The 24978-nt window shown below is 38.9% G+C and overlaps 3 protein-coding genes across 5 annotated transcripts; 1 reads left to right on the plus strand and 2 right to left on the minus strand.

The window, feature by feature from the left end:
• Positions 1-1161: 1161 nt before the first annotated feature.
• krtcap3 (keratinocyte associated protein 3) lies at positions 1162-4875 on the minus strand. The gene is made up of 6 exons (XM_077588199.1): positions 4702-4875; positions 3556-3740; positions 3223-3282; positions 2949-3146; positions 2103-2237; positions 1162-2008 (listed from the first exon to the last, which is right to left on the minus strand). Exons 1-6 carry the CDS (start codon positions 4712-4714, stop codon positions 1937-1939), a joined length of 663 nt encoding a protein of 220 aa, XP_077444325.1. The 5' UTR covers positions 4715-4875; the 3' UTR covers positions 1162-1936.
• Positions 4876-5466: 591 nt separating this feature from the next.
• On the minus strand, positions 5467-14204 carry LOC144067512 (nuclear receptor-binding protein-like). 3 transcript variants are annotated; one of them, XM_077591347.1, is made up of 18 exons: positions 13985-14157; positions 13194-13548; positions 12138-12260; positions 11949-12050; positions 11752-11841; positions 11358-11398; positions 11193-11287; positions 10821-10904; positions 10019-10077; positions 9836-9934; positions 9599-9731; positions 9275-9365; positions 9049-9099; positions 8717-8852; positions 8591-8644; positions 8413-8476; positions 7429-7484; positions 5467-7162 (listed from the first exon to the last, which is right to left on the minus strand). In XM_077591347.1, exons 2-18 carry the CDS (start codon positions 13404-13406, stop codon positions 7103-7105), a joined length of 1551 nt encoding a protein of 516 aa, XP_077447473.1. In that variant the 5' UTR covers positions 13407-13548; positions 13985-14157; the 3' UTR covers positions 5467-7102. The 3 variants fall into 3 exon arrangements, with proteins under 3 accessions (XP_077447473.1, XP_077447466.1, XP_077447458.1); XM_077591340.1 differs by lacking the exon at positions 13985-14157 and adding an exon at positions 14167-14204 and having other exon boundaries at positions 8591-8852; XM_077591332.1 differs by having other exon boundaries at positions 8591-8852.
• An 807-nt stretch (positions 14205-15011) lies between these two features.
• Positions 15012-23110, plus strand: kctd3 (potassium channel tetramerization domain containing 3). The gene is made up of 20 exons (XM_077590488.1): positions 15012-15145; positions 15238-15463; positions 15638-15691; positions 16295-16340; positions 16436-16509; positions 16578-16636; positions 16972-17052; positions 17122-17265; positions 17344-17428; positions 17496-17686; positions 17762-17877; positions 18548-18635; positions 18714-18830; positions 18992-19162; positions 19262-19417; positions 19489-19585; positions 19659-19852; positions 20355-20493; positions 20572-20694; positions 20992-23110. The coding sequence occupies exons 2-20, from the start codon at positions 15393-15395 to the stop codon at positions 21539-21541; spliced, it is 2556 nt and encodes an 851-aa protein (XP_077446614.1). The 5' UTR covers positions 15012-15145; positions 15238-15392; the 3' UTR covers positions 21542-23110.
• The last annotated feature ends 1868 nt before the right edge of the window (positions 23111-24978 follow it).

Here is a 24978-nt window from a genome sequence, read left to right on the forward strand (position 1 = left end):
CAAGGTTGCTTAAAAAATAGAAATTATTTACAAAACAAATAATGTTTACATTGTTGCTTAAACATCACAGAAAATAATGAAGACGTCATTCAGATGGCACAAAATAAACTGAGCGCAGAAAATTAACATTAACATATTGACAAATAAATGTCTCATCTCATTTTCTGAACCACACAGGTGGACCAACATGGATTTGAACCTAGATCTCCTACTGCTAAGCCAACACACTAACCACTCATCCCAGTGAGTTAAGCTTTATTTGCTCCAATTTGTACTAATATTGCAGACAATGTATTTGGCGTGTTCACACATTATTTTATTAACTTGAAATAGAAAGGAATTAAGTTCTTATGTGATAACTAGTGCACACAGCAAACGCAATGTTTGGGAATTTTTTTTAATGAAAATCCATCATAGCCAGTAGCTGTTTTTTGCCTGGAATCAACAACACACATTTCTTAATGCAAATATTATTATTATTTTTTATCTTAACCTGCCATTAACCTTTAACATCACCTGCTCAGTGGGAAAAATGCAAATAAAATTAACATTGCATTTTCCACATTGCATACTCATTAACTGATCAAGAGATTAAATGTAGCTGTAATTGAGAAAAATGCAAACATAATGAATAACAATAAAAGGCACATTTTCAGACGTTGAGTTCATAGAATATGGTTGCAGTTCAGTCATTTTTGCGGGAGAAGAAGCACATTCTCATTAGTGCTCATGCTTTGATAAAAAAACATCCAGAGGTTGACCTCAAAGTGAGCCTGATGGGCCAGGCCCCACAAACCAATCACTGAGTGATTGAATCAGGCAGCACAATGTCAATATTTATCCCTCACAGTCAGGATTAGTGCTGCGTGCTATGATTCTCTTCCACACGATTGAGCAGTGCACGAGATTAACCGTTTCGTGGCTGATCTGATGTGATCCTCTCCGTCACTGGGATGTATGTGTGTGTGGATGCTAAAAGTGCTGGCCCACATACTGGTTGAACCTCTTAACATAAAAAATGTATAAAGCGAGTATTCAAATGCACTCATTGTGACGCTGTATTTACTCATACACAAATGTTATGATGCACGTTAAAGTTTAAAACAATAACGGATATTTAAAAAAACGTGAATCGTTGAAGAAAAATAACAACACCAAAAATGAATGTAGCTTTTTAAAAATATTTGGACTGTGTTGGGAAACAACCTAAAACTGAAACAAATCATCAAAAAATACTTTTCTTAAGCAGAAATGCCACAGCCAGTGTAGAGACTTTCATTGTTATGGTGACCAATTGCACTCAGTTATGGCTAAGTATAAATAAGAAAGGTTTTCCTAGGTCATTTTTTTAAATTCAAAGTTGACACACTGGTTACACAGTCTACTTTGCAAGTTCATAACATGACAAAGTTACTACTTGATATTGCAAATGATACACATTTTAAAGTAACAGTGAAAGTTAAAAAAAATGTCCAGTCTAGGTTGTCTTCATTTACCCAAAAAGGGGTGTTTTTTTTCTTTCTTTTTTGTACATAACATGTTCATATATATAATTATATATAACAAATTGTTTTTTTTTTCAATGTCACCCTGTATTTTATTTGTTATTCCCGACTTATGTTTACAAAATGATAGCGTTTTTTATACTGTAAATGAGAATTATTTGCGACAAGGATTTTCAGGTAAATAAAAATATACAAAAATGGTTCTTTTTCTAAACTCGGGATGAAATGTTTTTGGAAAACCAAAGTATAAATAAAAAACCATATACAGTCATTCTCTGAATACTGAGCATCAAAACGCTGACGATACATGAATGCAATTTCTCTTGGTCAAGTTCAACGAAATAAATCAATCCACTTCTATAAAAATCTATCTATTTTGAGACTTAAGGATGTGAAATAATGGAGTGTTGTACATCCAGCATTTTGTTACATCAGGCATCGGGGTTGATGCCTGGGCTTATTAGGCGTGCACAATGTGGCAAGCTCTCTGCCTCCTCCTCAAACTACGAGAGAGGAAAAATGAGTAACTTTAATTAAGTGTATATATGAGGAAACAAAATATGTACAGTACCATCGAACATGACTAGAGACACACACCTGCTGTTTGTAGTAGGTCTTCCCACAGGCCAGCAGGCCCCGGAGAGTCAGTCCTACGATGAAGCACCATACCGACAGGCCACTCTCAGCCGCTGCTAACACAGCACTGGGGAACCATATGGCCAGAGTGGTATCCTAAGATGTAATGACAAAAAAAAGAAGTGAGAGACAGCAAAAAAAAAAGTACAATCTGAAGAGAATTAAATATTGTGTAAATGACCACACTATAATACGTTGCCATTTAACACACACAAAGCAAAATGACATTAAGAGGCTATAGAAGTGAATTGTGAGGGCAGTCGTACAGTTTATTCAAGAACAAATGGTGAAGCAACATTATGTAAGACAGACAACATAGTAATACCAACAAGCATATATTATTGATCCTCAGCAGGAAAACCGACTAATATTACTGTCTTATATGTGTGCATGGTAGGCTGATTGGACACTAAATTGCCCTTAGGTATGGGTGTGAGTGTGCATGGTTGTCTGTCTCCTTGTGCACTGCGATCAGCAGGCCACTGATTCAGGGTGTCCTCTGCCTCAGCTGGGATAGGCTCCAGCCCCCCCCCCCCCCCCCCCGCGACCCTAATGAGGATAAAGCGGTTCAGAAAATGAATGAATGTGTATTCCTCATACAAGTATTATAGAGCCACCTGGTGGACAAATTGAGCACATAATCTTTCTTCAGTAAAATGTCTACAGAGATTAGTGCAGCAAAAGGTTGATAAGTAATATATCAACAAATATAGCACAAGTCAAGCTCTATCGTTATTTGTTGCTATTAGTTCAAAATTAACACTATCCATTCTTCTCAACATTTTTAAGAAGCGAGGGGAGACTCACATAAATGCGCGTGGTGTCAAACGGGCATTGCGCACTGACAGGAGAGCGGGCATTGGCGGGAACCACTGTGTTGTTACACCCACGCATCAGGCCCTGACCATCGTGCGCGACTGTCAAGCCGATGGCGACCAAGAGGCCGACACAGCACGCCGCCGATAGCAGGGCGTTGAGAAACGAGGTGAGGATGAGACCGATGTGCTGCAAACACACAAAAGCAACATCCTAAATGGGCAGTATGGAGTAGCACAGAGGAAAGTTTAAAAAAAAAACTTACCATCTTAGACGCGCGAAGGTTCCTCGACACCACAATGGCAAGGATTCCTGTAGCTATGCTCTGAAATATTGAATCACAAACATGAGGTTCTAATCTTCACTAATGCGAATGTTATTATTAGAGATCAAACCAGAACTAAGACAATCAGCACAATATCTTTATCCAAGTGGTTAATTGTGCCACCGTGATTACATTCATTTTAATGTGGCAGCACTATGTAATGGAGCACAGTGACTACTGAGTTGCAGAACAAACAGCCATAAATAGGTCATATACATCCTGTTATTGCTGCAGAAATTAATAAACAATGCAATAATGAATATTTGAATTCACCAGCAAGCCCGAAGTGACAGATATGATGTTTGTTGCTGTGTATTCAGTGGTGATTTCTTGGCCAGGCTTGGAAATGTGTCGCAGGACACTGCCGTGGACAATGGCGCCAAGGATGAAGTTAATATGGCCTACCAGGATGAGTGCTAAGCCCTTTTGCATCAACCTTCTCGCCCCCTTCTCCTTATCTGAAAATATACAGTAACACATGTCAAATTGGCATAAATATTTGGCCATGTCTAAAAAAAAAAATCTAATTCCTACATATTATCCTCAAATATGGAATTAATCTCCAATTTGTGGAGCAGAGCAATTTTATTTACAACTAAATCAAAAGCAATTCCCTGAATGACATTTTTTAAGAGGATAAAATACAAATCTATTCACAGTAAATGCAAATTAGCTAGATGACCATTGACTGAAAGTAAACAAAGACTAAAAATAACAAACATAACTCAAATAATGTAAAAAAAAAAACTTAATTTAACACTATGTTTATTGTTGTTTGCAGAGGTGGGGTATGTACTAATTCTAAAAGTGTAGTGTAGACCAATATTTGACGTTTTGATTTTTTTTCTTCCAATCTTCTATTTAACTGCAATGTTTATGTATACACCGTGTATGGGATGTCATGTAGCTTAGAATATTCGCAAAAATATAGTTTTAGGACAACAACGTCATACTCCAATATTAATATAAATGAAATGCTGCAACGAGGGGGAAAACACTTAATCCAAGGGGTCATTTAAAAAAAAGATAAAGTGAGTGAAAGATAAACGAGTGAGTCACTTTACTCTAAATTCGCTTGGAAAGTAGGCCAATTATTTTCCATGAATCCACATGTTAATTCCGCATTACAAATGAGCGCTAATGAGACGTGAAGCATTTTTACGACAGTGAAGCTTATTTGTTTATATCGCCTTTGTTGTCTCATTGACTCCCTGAAGGCAGACTATTTTTTCTTCATCATAGCAGGACTTTCGTGTCCAATTATATCTGTGTCTAAGGACTGATATACAGAACAAAACAATACTACAGTACAGACCGAACAAACTATTCTAGTAATTTCTCGCAGCAGGGCCTCCCGCTGAAATATATCGAAAGTGAGAACTACGATTACCGAAAGCGTTTCATTTGCCAACAACTCACCAAAGGTACACATTTTAGCTGCTCGGTCAAGTGTTTTTTTCCCTTTGAATGTGAAATAAACACAAAACGGAGGTTTCTTGTTTAGGAGCAACTCTTGCCAGCAGCTTCCCACGGTTAGCACTGTTTTTACTTCCGGGATACGTCACAGAAACTCACCTGACGCTTACCTGCGTAAAGTCAACTAGCTACGTATGCTATAGTAGAACTTCCTCTTTAGTGTCAAGTTCTTAGAATTATTATGTTATTCATATATTATAGAAGCAAGTTGTGAGAATTATTGAGAAATATGTTTTAATGCGATTAATAATTAAAAGGTAAATATAGGTATGTATATATTTTTTAATACAAATATACTTTTTTTCTGGTAGGTGAATTTCACATCCAAAGAGCTAAATCCCAAAATTTGAATGAAATTGCCTCTATTCTTAATGACTTTATTGCCTGTTGACAAGAATCCAGTTCATTGACGCTCTGACGTTCAAACAATGACGCTTGGGCCACAAAATTTGGAACATTTAAAAAGAACAAGACATTTAATTTTCTCTCTCTTTAGTTTTGGCATGATTCTACCTCCATATTAGATGTCCAATTAATTTGGAGAATGATGGAACACATCAAAAAGGCTAATAAAAGGTTTTAAAGATCTAAATGCTCAAAAAGCTGTTAAAATTTCAAATCAAAGTATTAATCTTCTGATCTTCTTAATCTTCTAGTGACTTCAAGATAAACCATCATTGTATGGATGCACCAAATGTAACAAAAAGAAAACCTTTTCCCAAATTTATTTGAAATAGTAGTTGTACTTTGCACATTTTTTTCACGATCCACTTTTCTGGTAGGAATTGTGGGGAGCATCATGAACAAAATCAAAACATATTTAAAGTATGAATAAGATAACCAATTCAACACCATTGAGGTACTAAAATGAATATAAATCTCTTTGTCCTGGCAAGTTTGTTGGATGTGTTTAACAACTGGAACCTTACAATGGAACCCCTAGGATTAAATGCTCTATTAAAGTCAAACTGTATGGAATTCAACCAACATTTTCTGAGCTAAATTACCCTCCGGCAAAATCACTGTTGACCAGAAATGTATACACAATGCTGGAAAGTGCTACACGTATCAGTAACATGGCTTTTTGGTACAATACCTAATCATAAAAGGCTGGAAGAAACACATAAAATAAACTCTTTGATGGCAACAATGACCCGTGCCTGTGCAAATTAGCCACGTGGTCAGGTTTTTGGTACCTGCGTTTCTGTGCAGACGGATCACGACAAAACTCAACAATAAGTTGAGTGGCATTAAAAACAATACAGTTTCTGTCTCTAAATTAAACTGGATTAAATATATTACAATTTTGCTTCAGCAATAATGTACAGTTGACTCTGACTAACAAAGATTACAAGAATTGACTCCTATTGTAAAAATACTTCTGATATAACAAATTGGATATCATGAATATGTATGAGTTTCCATGATCTTAATCCCGGTAATGTGATTTATAGAGACACAAACTAGCTTGAAGACAAAATGCAAAAAAAAAAAAAAAGTCAAACCAACAGATAAATCAAATTGCTGTTTAACTCTAGATTCCCGCAAACTGAAAAGAGAGGCAAAAGGGGCTTTACAAAGTAGCTCAGAAACTTACTATAATGGCACAAAAAAGGGACCATGCATTCCACAAAATATCTGTACCATAAATAAAACATGCCAAACGCTCATGAAACGGATGCTACGGAAAGCCATTTTCAACAATACCACCAGGGTGGCTGATTTTAGTGTAGGTAGGAATGCAAAAACAACTAATATGTGAATGAAGCAAAGTAAGAGGTTTTTAGTGTAACAAAATAAAAACAAAAAACCCAAGAGATATTCAGCAATAGTACTTGGCTCATATGGCAACAGTTCACAGACACACGTGTCAAATACAAGCGTGCTCTTGTTCTAAAGGCTTGCTGGAAAAAAACACACATTCAGCCATTGGGATTTGTTGCTTTCCAAACTGCAGGTTTGATTCTAATACTTTGAACCCGATACAATAGTCACAGAGCAGGGAATGTTGTGTCATGAAAAAAAAAAACAACCCACAAATGAGAATCAATTAATGGGATGGATGCACGCATGTGAAACGACGGAGAAAGGCACTGTCTATCTTATTTGGCATCACTTTGTCTTTGGGTAGATATTTCATCCCGAACCACACTTGAGAACTTGTGAACAACACCATTTTAAATGCACTTAGCAAGTTCATTTGTGATGTAACAGAAACATACACGTTTTTGGTCACATTCAAAATTAAGACTTATTATTTATACCTTTAAAAAAAATCCAGCATATTGAGTGCTTTTATGGGGAAAATGTAACAGACTTGTTGTGGTATGGAGAACCTATGGTGCTAGTCAAAAACTTGACTGAAGCTTTCTTGAAGGAGTGAGGCTATTTTGGTTTGGTCCATCTGCAGAGAAAACAAACACGTCAGACATAATACATTTATGAAGAATAATTTGAATACTTTAATTATGTGGAAACGCAGACACTCTTCCCCACAGTGCGGCATTGACACTACACTACATTAACGTGGGTGGGTGAGAGTATCTAAGAGTGCATACTGTATAACAGTAATTGTGGATCAGATTCCTAAAGTGGAAGCAACTAAAAGGCCACTCTAACACTAGCACCATCGCACAATCAGTGTAACGCTATTAAAAACAGTTGACCCACCTCACAGATGAAGCCCAGTTGCACCAATTCTCCAGCCAAATCTTCAACATTTTCATCTGTAACCCAAACTGGCAATAAGTAAACATATTTCTTCAAAATTGTGCCTTGCTGGTGCAGTCATGTCAAGAGAAATATTCATGTTTCTCATACGTAAACTAATGAACATACCTGCAATCATATAGCATTACAAATATTTCAAAAAAACCCAAAAAGTATATTACTGCCTAAAATGCTCAATATGACATGGCAATTTGATTTTATATGGCTCTGAGTTCGCACTACGCGAGAAAGAGAGTTTTTGTGAGAAAGAGATACGAGGAGATGAAGTGTCCAAGTGTGTCAGTGACACACATGAAACTGCAAGTAGCGAAAAGACGGACACATTTTGACACAAGGGTCGACAGCTGTCAGCTGCAGCCTTGCCTCGGCGCCAGATTCTCAGCCACTTGCAAAGTTCAACATGTCACACATACCTGTGCGAGCACACATTTATTATTTAGCCCATTGTACATATTATTCTGTCATGCCCATTCTATTTATCATAAAAGACAAGAAGAATGTCACATGAAGTAAAAATCAGTCTGTGATATAAAAAGGTAATATAATTTTCTGAAAAGATTCCTTCCTTTGGGGTTTTTAAAGTAATTAAAAAGACGATCCAAAAAGTACAATAATTGCAACATATGATATGCTCCAACGTGTTAGGCTCTAGTAGATGGTTCATGCTGAAAATAGTTAGCACGCTTTGTCGGGCATTTCACGTTCATTTTCACACATGCCTCAGTGGACACATATGGGTTCAATAATACCACTGAGCGAGGGGGGGTTTGAATGCGAGATCACAATTGTGATATGCAATGGTGTCATAACCAACCAATATAATAGGAAGGCATTCTTCTAGCTTCTATTCATACATTCAAGCTATTAGTTCCTTTATGTAAATATGCTGTGTCTGTGTGTGTGTGTTGGAGGGGTTGATCTTACGAGGTAACATGTCACAGCTTAGATGCCTGTTCAGCTTGTCCTCCAGTTTCAGGAGCAATGTCAGCTAAAACAAAGATTACATTGTATTACTCTGATGTCATTTAGAATGGAGGAAAAAATGCTTCTCGTTGCGTAGAAAATGCAGCATCTAGTTTATCATCAAAGATTGTGTATTTACATGATATTTGGGTCCCTCCTCAACGAGTTCAACGTTACACTGCATATGAATGAGCTGCAGGAGACAGAAAATGGTTTGACGACACTTGCACCTGTGTCCAGAAAATATAAATTGTGTTATACACACCCGCCTTGTTTCAAGCTCTGCAGGCTCAGGTGTGGGGGACTTGACCAAAGGGACAACAATGGGGGATTTAACATTTCGCTGTTGTGGATGCTTTGGCGAAAAAAGGCCAAACGCTGTTAGGGGATAAATCCCATTCCTGCAAAAGACAAACTTGTAAAATATGGATTGATGTCCAATGATAGAGCATGATTTGAAAATAATAGTTGCACAAAATGCACCACATCTGCCCACCCAGTGGAGAAATAGATCAGGGTAATAATTTGGAAGCAAATAAGTCATGTTTGACAATAGTAACAATTAGATTTTCATCCCATGGTGACATTTCATCTTACCGCACATCCTCCAGGAATTTATCCAGCTCCAAGGCTGGAAATTGTGAGAGCCTAGAGGATAACGAACAAATAAACAAGGAAAGGAAATAGGATCTCTTTCAGGCTCTCTTAATACTTAGTTTTTTTTAATTATTTCAAATTCATATAAAAGCAAGCTCACTGTCTTTATTTTTATAGACAGCGAACTTACTATCTTATAAAGAATATAGTAAGCTGGTGTTCTTACTTGAGCTGAACGTCATCTTTTTTGTCGGCGATAACGAGATTTGGGTCCAAGTTCTTAGTTATTTCCTCTAAGGCGTTCTCTGGAATCATGTCTGGACAATTGCAAAACCATCAACATGAGTCTGCAATATCTCTGTTTTAGCAAATATCTCTAAAATATTAGGCTCTAAAACACAAGAAAACCAGTGGAATCCATCACAAATTGCATGGATGTGAACCAGAGTGCAATTTCATCATCAGCAAAAAGCAGAGATGCAATACTGAAGCCACCGAACCCCGATATTACAGCTACAGATTTAATTATCCTCAAAACGACACAACTTACATTGATGACTGACAATACAGTGAGCAGCTAGCAGCTTCAGTAGTGGCACTTCAAACAGAGCCTGGTTAAAGAGCAGCTCTCGGGCAGTGGGCCTCGTACAAGGGTCACAATCCAGGCACCTCTGAATTAGCTCCTGAAACACGCAGCACATAAATATCTGAAAATGTATGTTAGAGTCCTGATGTCACCAAAGCTTGATATGAATGAAGGAACATTCACCCGATGTTATGGTCTTACCCTCTGTAGTGGGTCTTCCAGCAGCTGTATGGCAGTATTGACAGCATCCTCAGACACATATGAAGACTCTCCATTTACCTGGATCTCCGATAGGGCCATCTGCAATGCAAATCAAGTGTATTAACATGGAGTGGCCATCACGCATGCGTCATTTCCCATTCCGTCTGTGATATACTTCAGCACCTCGAGGGCGCACATGCCGAATGAGTAGATGTCGACAGCTGTGCTCACGTCAGTGACAGCTGCAGTGAGACAACAAGAAAGAAGAAAATAAGAACCAAAAATGTCCCTCACTGTCCCTAGACTGAAAAAGGAGAGTTAATGAATATTGTTTTAGTATTGAATTTGGTCACAAGATCGTATCCTATCCAGTAGTCATGTATGTTTTAGTACCACTGTGCTTTCTGGTTGCTGAAAATTAAGCCAATAGGCAAATATGAGGGTTCATGTCTATTTTAGTAGTAGTATTTGTAAACAGCATTTCTTGACTTTAATAGGAACAATGTGATTCATCATTTATTGGTTACATTATATTTTACATTATTTTTAATGGTCTAAAAATATGGGCATCAGTTTGGCACCAGATCGGTATCAGCAAAACATCTTGAAAAAAATCGGATTGGATCGGAAAAGCCAATATCGGGACATCCTTACTTCGGAAAAGAGGGTCACTGGTTTTATTTGGTCAGGGACAAAAAAAGAAAAAAGAAAATGGAAACTAGTTTTATGGAGCGTTTGTCTGCTTGCTGACACTTCCCCTAGCACCCTCTGCTGGTGGGGAAAAAGCTGACATGTTACAATAGCCTCTCACACAGAGCGTACGTACAAATATATTGTAATAAAAATCCAATAGGCAAATGTACTCTATTCTATTACTGAAACTGTGTGAATTTCACCGTTAAAAGATATTCAAACGTGATGTTGTCCCTTATTCTCTGTTGTTGCGATTTATACAGAACAGCTGAGATTTTTAGTCTTCTCTTACCGCCATATTCCGGGGCAAAGAAATGCAAGTTCCTCTGTTCTTCATGGCAAGTCTTCACATGGTTGTTGATAGTGTCGGGACCCACTGGGAGTTAGAGGGATAATGAGATAATTAATAACTCAGGGCAGAGAGAAAAATAAGTGTCAGTCAAGCGGTGAAGAATCAATATTAACGTTCCTCTGTATATATATATTTAAATCAGAGAGCAGTAGTAGTTAGGTCTTTGTAGTTTGTGTTTTCTAACCAAATTCCAAAAGAATGCAGTGACAATCAATGTGTAGGATTGTGCTGGAACTAATGAAAACTGTGTGTGTCACACTGACAATAAAAAAAATGGTTCATGTCTGTCAGTCATTTTTCAATGTTTCATACCTGAACCGATTTTGATAAGTCCATTGTGCTGGATGAAGATGGTGTCACAGGTCAGGTTGCCGTGGATGATGGGAGGATCACATGAGTGGAGATAACTGCAGGATAACGAAGACTCGTCAACATGATTTCCACAGGAAGCATGTGATAGAGGAGCATGAGACCAACCTGAGAGCTGACAGGATCTGCGTGCACCATCTCTTCCAAGCCTGTCAACAACAACACACACCTTATCAAATGGCTGGTAAGACAAAATCATCACTGTAAACCAAAAGAATGTGATTCTAAAATGTAGATTTTTTTTTAAAGCTGGTTGCAGACATGCAATTTAAAAAACACATTAGGTGTTTGTAATTACAAATAAAAACTACCATGTTTCCTTTTAATTCACTGCATTGTTTAATACAAATAATCAGTTCAAATATTTCTCATCTAGAGACGAAATCCCTCAGCTCTTATCCCACTTGTATTCCAATTCCAGATTTTTTTAGGTGCACTCAAGAGTAATGTGCCAAACATTCAACATACTGATCCTCAATAGTCAAATCCAATCAGTTCTTACCTTTTCATTCATGGCCTTATGATTCTTTTTGGTCTTCTTCAGAAACTGCTTCAAACTTCCCGATGACATATACTCAGTAATGAAAATCACCTAAGGAAAGGAGAAAGTCTGTGTTAATGGTACTTGTGTGATCATTTAAATGCCAAAATATTTTCTCTCGACTGAAGAAGATACTTTATTGAAATCAAACAACTTACCCGGGCCCGGTTCTCCTTGGTGTCAATCCAGTACTTGTGGAACTTGACAATATTTGCATGTTCCAAATGGATCAGATGATCAAAAACAGCTTTGACCTTCTCCTGAACAGAACACGCAAATATTTAGTTGGAAAATCACAACAAATAATCTGCTTCTAAGTAGTCATTTGTGGTGAAACTAGGCCTGACCTCCAGCAACTTTAAGTTTTTCCTCTCTGAGAACATGACTTCATTCCAAACCACCTCTACGCCTTCCTCGGTGTCCATGGCTAAGTATGCCATATCTATGCCGGGAACATTTCGTTGGTTGACCTAAAAATATAAATAAATAAATATATATATATACATATACATACATATATACATATACATATATATACACACATACATATATATATACACATACATATATACACACACATATATACACATACATACATACACATACATACATATACACACACATATACATACATATATATATACATACATGTGTATATATACACATGTATGTATATATATATAAATACATACATGTGTATATATACACATATGTATGTATATATATATAAATACATACATATATATATATAAAATACATACACATATATATATATACATATATACACACATATATATATACATATATACACACACATATATATATATACATATATACACACACATATATATATATATATATACATATATATACACATATATATATACATACACATATACATATATATACACATGTATATATATACCTATACATACATATATATATATAAACAGCGTGAAGAGAATAACAATATTTGAATCAGGAGGGCTGGCTTTGCCATTGAAAGCAAATGAGTTAAATATATGATGAGATTGCACATTTAAAATGTAAAGAAAATGTAAAGAGTTTAAGTCGTATAAGACAAATTGCTTTTTAAAGGAATTTTATCAAGATTAGGAACTTTGATATATTTTATTTTATTTTAAGACCTTGCAGGAACCCGGTATTAGACAAAAATGCTTGCAAAATGTGTACATTTGTAAAATGTATGACAATCAGTTTTCACTAGTGGTCTTTTTAGTGAGAACCATGAAATCGATACCCACCATTCGCTTCCGCAAGCCACAAAAATCAGATGGACAAGACGCTTCTCAGTCTGAACGGCTCATATGGCCTAAAAATCAGATTTTGGCTGCCAGTCTAGGGGATTTCAGTTGGCTAGGGAGCTGTGAATCGTGTCTTACCTCCTCTTTACGCTTCTGCCAGCGGCCGCAGGGACTCTCCTCCAGGATGTCGGACTCGTCTTCGCTTTCATCCTCATCCTCGATGTTAGTGGAGGCAGGGGGCTGAGCGAGGAGGGCACTTTGGACCTGCCGAGCATTACTAGACATGTGGCCCCCAGACACTTTGTCGGCTTCTGCAGCCGGGGGTCCTTTCCCCTCTGCCTCCGCAATCATCGCACCACTTTCCCCAGACTGGGCCGTGCTCCTCTGCACTCCTGCTGCCAAACTTTGTGAATGACGGCCAACCTAGCAACTTCTTTGAGCTCCAACTAACACATCCATCTTCTGAGAAGGTCTGCCTTTAGTTTCCCGGAGGCTGCAAACACATGACAGATAGGTTAAATTGGGAAGACGTGACACGGAAAAGACAATAAGACACAACTTTGGCAATTCTTCCTCGTTGCGAACGTACTTTTAAGATTATTAAGAGAGCTCGGTGCAAACACACGGTAAAATAAATGTTAAAAAGGCATTATGACCAAACGTTGACTTCTTCCTTGTTCCCAGCGTTCTTTAGAGACAAGAACGAGCTCGGCTCAAACACACGGAAAAGTTAATTTAAATAATAAAACACGAAAACTTGATCACTCCGGTACATTTAATTGACCACAGGTTTTTTACTCGGGTCCGTTCACGGCGATTAAAACGTTGTTTCACACTTGTACGCTAACTTCCACCATTAACGAGCCCAGCAGAGGTAAATAAACACTTGGCTAGCGTGACTTTAGAACGCTAAAGACGCAAGAGTTTACCGTGTAGCACAAGGTCGAGACCACGTTAAGTATTGGCGGTTTACATGTTGGTGGAAAAGGCGGCGAACGGGCAGCAAAAGTAGTGAAAAGTTGACATTTAAACGACTTGCTCGAGAAAAATGCTCTTGCTATTCAAGTCGCCTGTGGCACAAGTGGGAGGGATAGCTGACTCGAGGACTCACTTCTTTGCGCAACAACGACGCAGTACCGACGTCACTGCGTTGGAGCGACGCTAAAAATTACAATTCCATCCGGTTAAAACGTGAAATCGATTATTATAAACCACATAAAAATGCATTGAGACAATTTTAGGTGGTTTCATTCATTTCGTTTTTTAAAAACCAAAGGCATTAAAAAATGAGTACTCTCTTGAATACTATTATTAAAAGACAAGTTATTGTTAAAATAAATGTATAGATGATGTTTTCTTATATTTGGTAAGTTGTTATTCGGTGTTTTCTACATTTAAGTGTAATAAATACATTAGTAGTCCTTTACTGGAATAAGAAATAATATTACTAAAAGATAAATTATTTTAAACTAAATGTATGGTAGTCATTTTACCACATTATGTATGTTATCATTCGGTAAAGAATGTGGACATGTTTATCAATTTAAAAAAAAAGCAACAAAAAGCGTACTTTGAAGATATGTCAAGACAGTGCACTTTATTTATTTGTAATTATAATTAACTTTCTAATTCCATTGGCCTTTCAAAAGTAAAATTGATATCAACTTGCTAGCCATATCATGTGAAAATCGCGTTCGTATGACAACGTGTTCCAATAATTGATTTGAATATGCTAGTTTATTTCAACTCTAAATGTAATATTAATTTATTAATAACTTAATTTTCTGGGAGTAATCGCAAAATTAAATCAGTAAATACTACGGGAGTATTGAAAATGTAAATGCATGATGTACAGTATATCCATTAATAATTAGAATGAGCTAGAAACTCAATTATTTTATCCCTACTATTAAGCAGAAAGCCTCGGAAGCGGAAGTGTCTTGAGACGAAAACAGAAGTAGATAGAATATACTTCTCTTGCCTTGTGTACTCTTGACACAGCTGGTTCACATTGCAACGCAAAATTACGATGAACCCGAGATACTGGCGGTGATGCAAACTACCCACGCACAATAAGGGAGCGCATTCTGGTAAGATTTTGAATTTTGATGCCCTCGCTCCCACTCTTTGTTTCTCAGAATACAAAAACAAAGGGCGTCCACACTTTGCCCGTCTGCATTAGGGCTCTTTTCATGGAGCGGAGAGACGCGAGCGAGGGTGTCAGGCTGCGGGGTCTGGACACCAGCTGAACGAGGGGAGAGGCGCCCGATCTAGACGTTAGCATGCTAGCTCTGTTAAAGAAGCCCAGACTGTGATCTACTCTGCCCGAATCGCATCATGGCGACCAACGGCGACGATCTGACGGCGGGGATGGGGGAAATTATCCAGCTGAACGTGGGGGGCACGCAGTAAGTGCTGAACGATGGGTACCGTGGGGGACATAAGATGTATACTGGTATGTAACATGAGATGGAATTGCAAGGCATTTAGAGAAAAAAATGGTTATGTGTGCATGCAAATTGTCATCCTGCATTACTGCTTAATAATATTAATAAAACGTGACTACGTCTCTTGTATTGAAGGTTCAGCACCTCCAGACAGACCCTCATGTGGATCCCAGACTCTTTCTTTTCGAGGTGCCCTTCTACAATCTTTTATTTATTTACATTCTTATTACGATAAGAGCATGCGTGGTTATCGCGGGATAAGCATATGACGTCAGCACTCCTACGGAAACATGACAGCACACTCAGGCAATTTTATCACAGCAGAGAAGTAGACATGTTCCATTATCTCATCAATGTACTGCTTTGTATTACGCCTGACTCCACTTGCTGTAAAGCTGGGTAGTGTTCCCTCTATATATGGTTTATACCTATTAAATAAAGTGTCATTAACCATTTTTCCATCTACTTCACTCATAAAATGAATGAACGGTCAGTTAGAATGATGCTCATCAACTCACCTCAACGTAGTTTCAGCACACCAATACAAGGTGCCCTTTGAGGTGTTTTTTTCTTAGAAAAAGCTGATTTCTGAATTGTTTGGTGTACAGCTGCACACAAAAAAACTAAACAAATAATAATAAAAAAACCATCAACAACAGTGACATCTGGCAAGTTTTAAAATACATTTGGAATGTTCATAAATACCGTTTACAAATGTTGCAGATATTTGTAACAACATAGGTGCATGTAAATGGATACATGCAGGTGCTGACTACTGTGTCTGTGTTGCAGTCTGCTGAGTGGAAGAATATCCACTCTTCGGGATGAAACTGGAGCTGTAAGTAAAGAGTTTGTTTACTCATCCAAAATAAGATCACTTTTCCCCTGACTCAGCATAGCATACTAAGGGTCTTTTATCAACATTTCTTCTAGATATTTATTGACAGAGACCCTACCGCTTTTGCACCAATTTTAAATTTCCTCCGAACCAAAGAACTGGACCTGCGGTAAGAGAACGTTCGAGCAGAAAAGCTTAGTTGTCTATCAGTAAATCTACTTGTATGTTTCTCCAAAGTGGCGTCAATATTAGCGTTCTGCGGCACGAAGCGGAATTCTACGGCATAACTCCGTTAGGTAAGTCTATGCAAAAAATCTTTTTATTCGCATCGGATCGACCACAATCGATCTTTTACCGAGCGTCGTCTTTAGGGTAATTCTCATGTATCTGAACCTGAATGATGTCGCGCTCAAGAGGAACTGTTAGATTGTTTTACTTCCTGATTTACTGTTGGAACTTCCCCTCATTGTAGGAAAGGTTACCTTGGTGGTCACCCATCAAGGGGTGTGCGTGTATAGCAATACAATACCTGTATGAACAGAAAACTGCCATTCATTGTGAGGGAATAAGTTAGTAATAATAATTTAAAAAAAAACTTAATCACCATTGATGTTTTTGTTCACGATTATAGTGCGGCGCCTTCTTCTCTGCGAAGAACTGGACCGCTCTCCATGCGGTAGCGTTCTCTTCCATGGCTACCTTCCAGCTCCAGGTGAGACCTGCTTAAACCTGTTTGTGAAAACATTCAAGTTGACAAACCAGCACTTTCTTTCTCTGTCAGCCATCCCTGATTATAAATCAAGCTCCGCCTCCTCCTGTGACGAGCGTCCGGGTCCGAGCGGTGCAGAGGGGTTCAGTTATGTTGGTGCCCCTCCTCACCCTCCCATCCCCTGCTCACCGGGATTAGATGGAGCTCATAAAATTGGTAAAAAAAATGATCAAAAATGGTCTGCTATTTGTATGTGAAGGTTATTTAATCTCAAATGGGCTGTCTCCAATTTAGGACCAGACCCTCGCAAGGTGTTGATCATAACAGGACACCACAACTGGATTGTAGCAGCATATGCACACTTTGTCATCTGTTACAGGTAATCTTACCCAAAAAACACGATAGATATGCCGCGTTCTCAAACATGAATGAAGTGTCTCCCTCAGGATAAAGGAATCCACAGGCTGGCAACAGGTGTTCTCATCTCCCTGCCTGGACTGGACCATCGAACGCATCGCGCTGAACGCCAAAGTGGTTGGCGGCCCACACGGAGACAAGGACAAGATGGTGGCAGCTGCCTCCGAAAGCCGCATCATCCTCTGGAGCATCCAAGATGGAGGCAGCGGCAATGAGATAGGTAGATGGCAATGAAAAATGCCTGCAAGGCTTTGGAAAAAAAACAGATTTGTTTGTATTTGATCTCCCCGAATAGGGGTGTTCAGCCTTGGTGTGCCTGTAGATGATCTCTTCTTCATCGGAAATCAGCTTGTAGCAACAAGCCATACAGGGAAGGTCGGAGTGTGGAATGCTGTCACGCAGCACTGGCAGGTAATTGTGTGGATGTTTTTGTGAATATTTCACACACTTGGAAGTCTCTTCAGTGGGTCAATTTTGGCATTTGCACAAATTCAGGATATCACCAAAATGTGCATCACTATATAATTGGCCATTCCTCTTGCAAGGTACACAGGTGCCTGAGAAATAGCATACAAGAAAAAACAGATTGATGACAAACTCATATTCGCAGCTTGACATAATCATGTTGAGATATCTGTATTGTGTTTAAACTACCGTATTTTCCAGGCTATAAGTCACACTTTTTTCATAGTTTGGTTTGGCCTGCGACCAAGTGCGACTTTTACGATTGTTTTTGTTTTTCTCTCCGACCCCCAAAAAGCCTGTTTTTAAAAAAAAAATCAATTTTGCTTTTACTTTAAAGTATGTTTGTTCTTGATTCCTGATCAAATTAAAAAATGCACTCCCAGAAATGCAACTTATATTGCAGTGGGACTTATATATCGTTTCCTCTTCATCGTGTACGACCTATCGCCTGAAAAATACGGTACATCCCATGACTTTTAATTAATTGTTGTACCCTTCTTATTAGATCCAATCTGTATTTTACTGGGTTGTATTTGTGTAATTACGTTAAAGTTACATCTAATGTCATTATAACATTCAAAGTAACGGTGGTGCTATTTTTACGTACGCATGCTAGGTTCAAGATGTTGTTCCCATTACTAGCTGCGACACGGCCGGATCCTTCCTGTTATTGGGCTGCAACAACGGCTCCATCTACTACATTGGTACACGCACTCGCATGTTTGGCAATTGCACCATCTCTTGAAGTGAAATACAAAAATTCCCTTTCCTCCTCTTGTCAGACATGCAAAAGTTTCCACTGAGGATGAAAGACAACGACCTCCTGGTCACAGAGCTTTATCACGACCCATCAAACGATGCCATCACTGCATTGTCTGTCTACCTCACGCCTAAAACCAGTCAGTTGTCAAATATTACTCGAATGAGAAATTTACACAGTAGCACAGTTCTAAGCAGCGTTGTGATCACAATTTTTGTTCGGCTAACAGCCAAGCTTTAATGTAGCCGAGTGATAAAAATAGTTTTTTTGTGTGGTTCACCTTTGGTCTGCGTTTTTAAGGTGTAAGCGGGAATTGGATCGAGATCGCCTACGGGACCAGCAGCGGTGCAGTGAGAGTCATCGTGCAGCATCCAGAGACGGTGGGTTCGGGCCCTCAGCTCTTCCAGACGTTCACTGTCCACAGGAGCCCCGTGACTAAGATAATGCTGTCTGAGAAGCACCTGGTCTCAGGTGAGGGGGCGGAGCTATGATGGTAAAATCGGCGAGAATGAAGAATCCTGCAAAGATCTCACATCTCTTACATGTTGTTCATATTTCTGCTGGCGACAGTGTGCGCCGACAACAACCATGTTCGCACGTGGACGGTGACCCGCTTCCGAGGGATGATTTCCACACAGCCAGGCTCCACCCCTTTGGCTTCTTTTAAAATACTCTCCTTAGAAGAAACGGAGAGCCACGGCAGCTACTGTTCAGGAAATGACATCGGTGAAAAGAAATCTCTTCCGGAAGGTTTAAAATGTTTGTCTCCACGTTGAGTTGACGTGTTACACTCTCAGGTCCGTTTGGAGAGCGAGACGATCAGCAAGTATTCATCCAGAAGGTCGTCCCCATCACCAATAAGCTCTTTGTGAGGCTTTCATCGACTGGAAAAAGGTACTGCAAAACACAACGGTACAGGATCATGCTTCTCTTTGCTTTCCATCTGGTTTACATTTTTTGGTCGTAGAATCTGTGAAGTGCAGTCCGTGGACGGGACCACCATCTCTTGCTTCATGGTGCGGGAATGCGAAGGTTCTAGTCGGATGGGCTCGCGACCTCGCCGCTACCTGTTCACCGGTCACGGCAATGGCAGCATCCAGTTGTGGGATCTGACCACCGCCATGGACACCGCTAACAAAGGAGAAGAGAAGAAGAAAGAAGGTAAGCGTTGCATCATGAAGTGGAATTATATTTGCTCTTAATGTTAAAAAAAACTTACAGAAAAAAAAAGCAAAGCACCCAAAAGCAATTGTTTCCCTTAGTGCACCATTATTTTGGCGATGGTTTTCAAAGTGTGTCGTGAGATGAATGACCATCCTTTAGCAGTATGCTAATGAATTAAATGTTTAAGCAACCTTTTTTTTAATCTTTAACTGTTTCTTTGTATAGTATGGTTCAGTGATGACAGTATAAACATTTTGGCGTACTATGCTAATGAATTTTAAAGCATTGACGGTTACATGTATATAATATTTTTACCAATCTTTGATCGTAAAATCAATCAGCCGCATGTCCAATTAATTTGACCCAAAGTGACTACTGTAGCGGTGAATGCTCATGTTTGAGTGCAATTTTACAACATCTAGCACCATCAGTGGTAGCCAGTGAGTTAATGTTACTGTCCACTCATAAAATGTGTTCTCAATGTATCTTTCTCGCATAGATGTCGGCGGTCCAACGGAAGAGGAACTTCTTCAGCTTTTGGACCAATGTGACCTGAGTACTTCCCGCTGCGCCACGCCAAACATTAGCCCCGCCCCATCAGTGTTGCACCAGACATGTCTACGTGAATCTTGCTCAAGGTAGACACAGTTTTGAAGAAGAACACTTGCCGTTCCACAAACAGTTGTATCATCAACGGTGTCTCCGTACTCTGCCAGTGTGCAGTTGCAGGTTCAAGACGCCATCCCTGAGAACCAAGTGAGCTACGGGGCTGTGCGGCCATACAGAGAGAGCCCCCTGCTGGCCCGTGCCAGGAGAACAGAGTCCTTCCATGGTAACAGGTGCAAAAAAAAAAAAGAAAAAAAGAAAAAAGCAAATCCATCAGTTTAGGATAAAGCAAGCAACCCGCTGATGTTTCAGGTCATACTGATATGAGTATGAGTGTATAAAACGATTAATCAAATATAAAGATAATTTACCCCGCAACAATAGTGAAGAAAAGACTATAATTGAACATAACTAAACTGTATTGATTGAAACACTTTAGTTGTTTGTATTTTTAATTCCGGTACAATATCCATTTTTTTCCTCCAAGTGAAAGTAGGTCAAAATTGCCTTACTTCAGTTGTTATCCACAGAGACTTCCAGAACTTCAGCCTGAGTCGTGGAATCCTGGACAGCGTAGATCAGAGTTCCAGTCAGCCCTTGGATGCCCGCCGATCGCTCTGTGAATTTGGGACAGAGGAAATTGAGAGGAGGATGTCTGCGATGGAGCTGTGGACATGCCGCAGCAACAATGCCGTAGTTTCGAGCACCCCGAACAGAGTGAAGGCTGACGCCGGGAGCCAGGAATCGCCACGGCAGCCCCCCGACTCACCCATCCCCGGGGGAGGCGACGCCAGAGGCAAGGTTCAACCGCAGCTCGAGGACGGGGACGGCGCAGGAGCCGCCGGAGACGGGGCCAAGGCCGAGGCGGAAGGAGGTACGAAGAAGAGGGGCGTGATGGACGTGGGCTTTCTGGGGCGGAAGAGGGCTCCCCCGGTCCCTCTCCTCTCGTCGGGATCCGAAGGTGGCGGGAGTGACTCTTCTGCCAACGCTTCGCCTTCCCCCACCAAACTGACTTCCTGCAACTCGGCACGACACAGGAAGCCCACCGGCGAGTTCCCCAATCAGGACAGCAGCCTGTGACCTTTTTCCACGTGAGTGCTAATGGTTTTCTCCACAGCGATCATATACTACGTGTCTTTCGATGTCTCCAGTGAGCCAATGGGAACAAGCTAGGACACTTGTTGGCCATTTTACGTCAGAGCTGTTTGAGAAATATTACGGTACATTTGGTCATATTCAAGTGTACTTTGAAGTAGCTAAAAATACTTACATTTTCAAAAAGTTCGGTTTTTACTAAGCGTGGGAAACACAACATTAACTACATACTACAAAAAAAGGAAGAAAATTGCTGATAACGGCACTAAAACATATTTATTTACTGCCAGCCCTCCCAGTTCAAATGGAGTGGACTCTATCGCAGTTTTAGCGATCCCATGTAAATACAGCTTGCTTAACTCCAGCTCTACTGTCACTCTAATTTCGATAACATGCAATGGACACTAATGGAAAAAGCAGCTTAGAGTCAAATGATACTAGAAACATTCCCAATGAAAACAATAATGTCCAGAAGATATCAAGATGTGTTATCGCTTAATCGCTTTTTACTGACAGCCAAAAAAAGAAATGTTTTTGCACAATTACGCAACAGTCCAGATGCACGTCAGCAATCAGCTAACAAAGATGAGCTATTCATCTAGCAAAGACTTCGACGTGTTGGCTTCCTGCCTTGTCTTTATTTTCTCATGCATCATTGCAATGAGAGGCACATATATTGAACCCACTTGAAAATTAAAATACACTGTCAAAAGTAGTGCATTGTGGAGAAATATTTGAAGAGAAAATGGCCTGAGAGTTAATCCATCTCATGTTATAAAGCATTGATATACTGCTTTACACTCACTACATTTTAATACTGATGTATCATTTTAACTTTTCATCAAAAAACAAGCACAAGTGTGCAACTACTGGCTCAATCCTAACCTACGGGAAAAATAATGTAAATCTGCAATTAGTTTAATCAGCCCCGATAAAAAAAATAAATCAATATAAACTAAAAAAACTGGGCTCTAAGGATTGATGGTATACATATTAAGAATATACCGACACATTTTCATTGTGTTTCGACCACAAATTATGGAGGAATAGATACAAAATGATAGTGTACACCCCCTCAACAACATGAGTGGCGACTTGACAGGCCTTAAGCCTGTTACAGCTTTTTCACAATGGTGCCTGCCCGTGCAAGATTACACAAATTATATTTTTATTCTTTCACAAATATACTACACTACATCACTTTATCGTGTTTGTCTCTTGTGTGTGCCTTATTTAACCTGTTTTGACGCTAATCAGCCTCTTGTTTTATAATGTACGACCCAGGATGGGTGATCAATATAAGCACTTACTGTTGTAAATAGTCGATATTCCTGGGAAAGTGTGACAGCTCCGACTTGTAGTTTGTGCAGTTGGAGGCAAAACTTAACACGTTAGCAGCATGTGATATTCAAAGAATGCACTTTGTATTTCAGTGTTTTACACCAAACTTTTGCTTAATACTGGAAAAAAAAGGAAAGCAAAATATTGTGTGCAGCATCCTAGTAGTGAATTCAAAGAAATTGTCAAACTGAAAAAAAAAAGGAACACGACACCCCCCCCCCCCCCCCCAAAAAAAAAAAAAAAACTGCTCCGCACAAAATCCAGCTATCATGGAATCATGTCTGATGTTTTTTCGTCCGATGTTTTTTCGTCCTTTGTATTGTGGAGAATCATAGATACTATACGGTACACAACTGATACTATTGGACCTGAATGCTTTTGCACTATGAACACTTGTACTTTTATTTTATATACAAGTATATAATAAATGTATCACTGTGTTAACGTTCAAGTTGCTTCCTGCTTGTGTGTTAGTGGCCAGCCAATTGCAGGGCACAAGGAGACGGACAACTATTAGTGCTCACTTTCATACCCAGGGGCAATTTAGAACTTTTTGGGATGTGGGAGGAAACCAATGCTGACAAGTGTGAGGCCAACACGCTAACCATCCCTATTGTATATAATCAATATATAAAAAAAGGATCTTTCCAGAAAACATTCTCACATGCACAAATTAAAAAAAAAACCTCACAAATAGACAGGCAACGGGCTTGAGTTTTTGTGAGTACATTGTGGCAGCACGTAATTGACCAGCAAACAAAAACAGAAAAAAGTGTCTTCATTTCACTAACCTACTCATTCAGACAGTCTCCTCTTATGAGACGGAGCATGTCGTCATGATGATTTATGACTTTAATAAAACTATGTGTGTAGCTCAGGGCCACACTGTCCTTTACAATCACTCCACACGCTCTCATTTCACCACCTCGTTCTCCTCCCTCTGTGGCTGACAGTAGTTGTGAACATGCTCATGAATGTGCGTGTGTGTGTGTGTGTGTGTATACGCCCTTGACTGGCAACCTTGAATGCAGCCACATCGTTCTCCCTGCCACTTTTCTTCATTTCCAACTTGCCTTGATGCTTCCTGGAGGGATGCAGGGGCAAAAAGTAAATTAACAATGCATCTTTTTACGTACATTGAAACCTGCTTCTGTTTGTGTGTGTTTGCTTACCCGTTTTCACATGTGAAAAAAAACGCGCTGTCTGATGATCTCAGCCAAAACATCAACAATTAGAACCACAACATAAAAAAATATCAAGGTTTTTTTTTTTAGTATTTGATAGTTGTATTCTGTAAATACACATGCAAAGGGAGTTTAACAACATATAAATTGAATACGTAGATGTGCAAAATTTCTTTTTGCAGATCCTAAAAAAGTAATTCAACAACCATTCCCACTATACAAATGCCATTTTTATTTTGTAACAGATTAATTTAAATGAACTTCATATTACCATGAAATAAGAAAATAAGACTGTGGAGTATTGCCACATGACTTACAGTATATTTGACTTGAACTATAAATACACAAACATAAATAATACTGACACAGTAATAAAATATAGTATCAATACTTTTGTATTTTGTTCGGAATATCAACAATTCCATCTATTAAATACTGAAATCCAGTGTACACTGTATATAATATACGTAACACAAATTAGATTTAACTATGCACACCTTCCATAACTACAAATTCACACATCTGGAAATAAAAAAAAAAAAAAAAGACTTCACTTATACATCAATGAAATCAATGCAATAGTGCAGTTTCCAGTTACTCCATTGTGTGAGTAATAGTTGGCATTACATTAAAAAAACAACATAAGAGGAAGGCCTTTAGAAGTCAGGTCATTCAATTGAATGACTAGTGATTATTTAAATGAGGCACACGGGGAACACCAAGGACATCCATTTAAAACTATTGCTAAAATATACAATTATGTTATTAAGATTAGATTGAAGACCCATACACAATATGGTTATTTTCTACGAGCACTATAGTTCCATGTGTACATAAAAACAACCATTACGTTCTCTATACTGAACAGGTAAAATATTGATAATCTGCCCCTTAGAT

This window comes from Stigmatopora argus, chromosome 2, assembly GCF_051989625.1.
Source record: "Stigmatopora argus isolate UIUO_Sarg chromosome 2, RoL_Sarg_1.0, whole genome shotgun sequence".
Taxonomy (NCBI): Eukaryota; Metazoa; Chordata; class Actinopteri; order Syngnathiformes; family Syngnathidae; genus Stigmatopora; species Stigmatopora argus.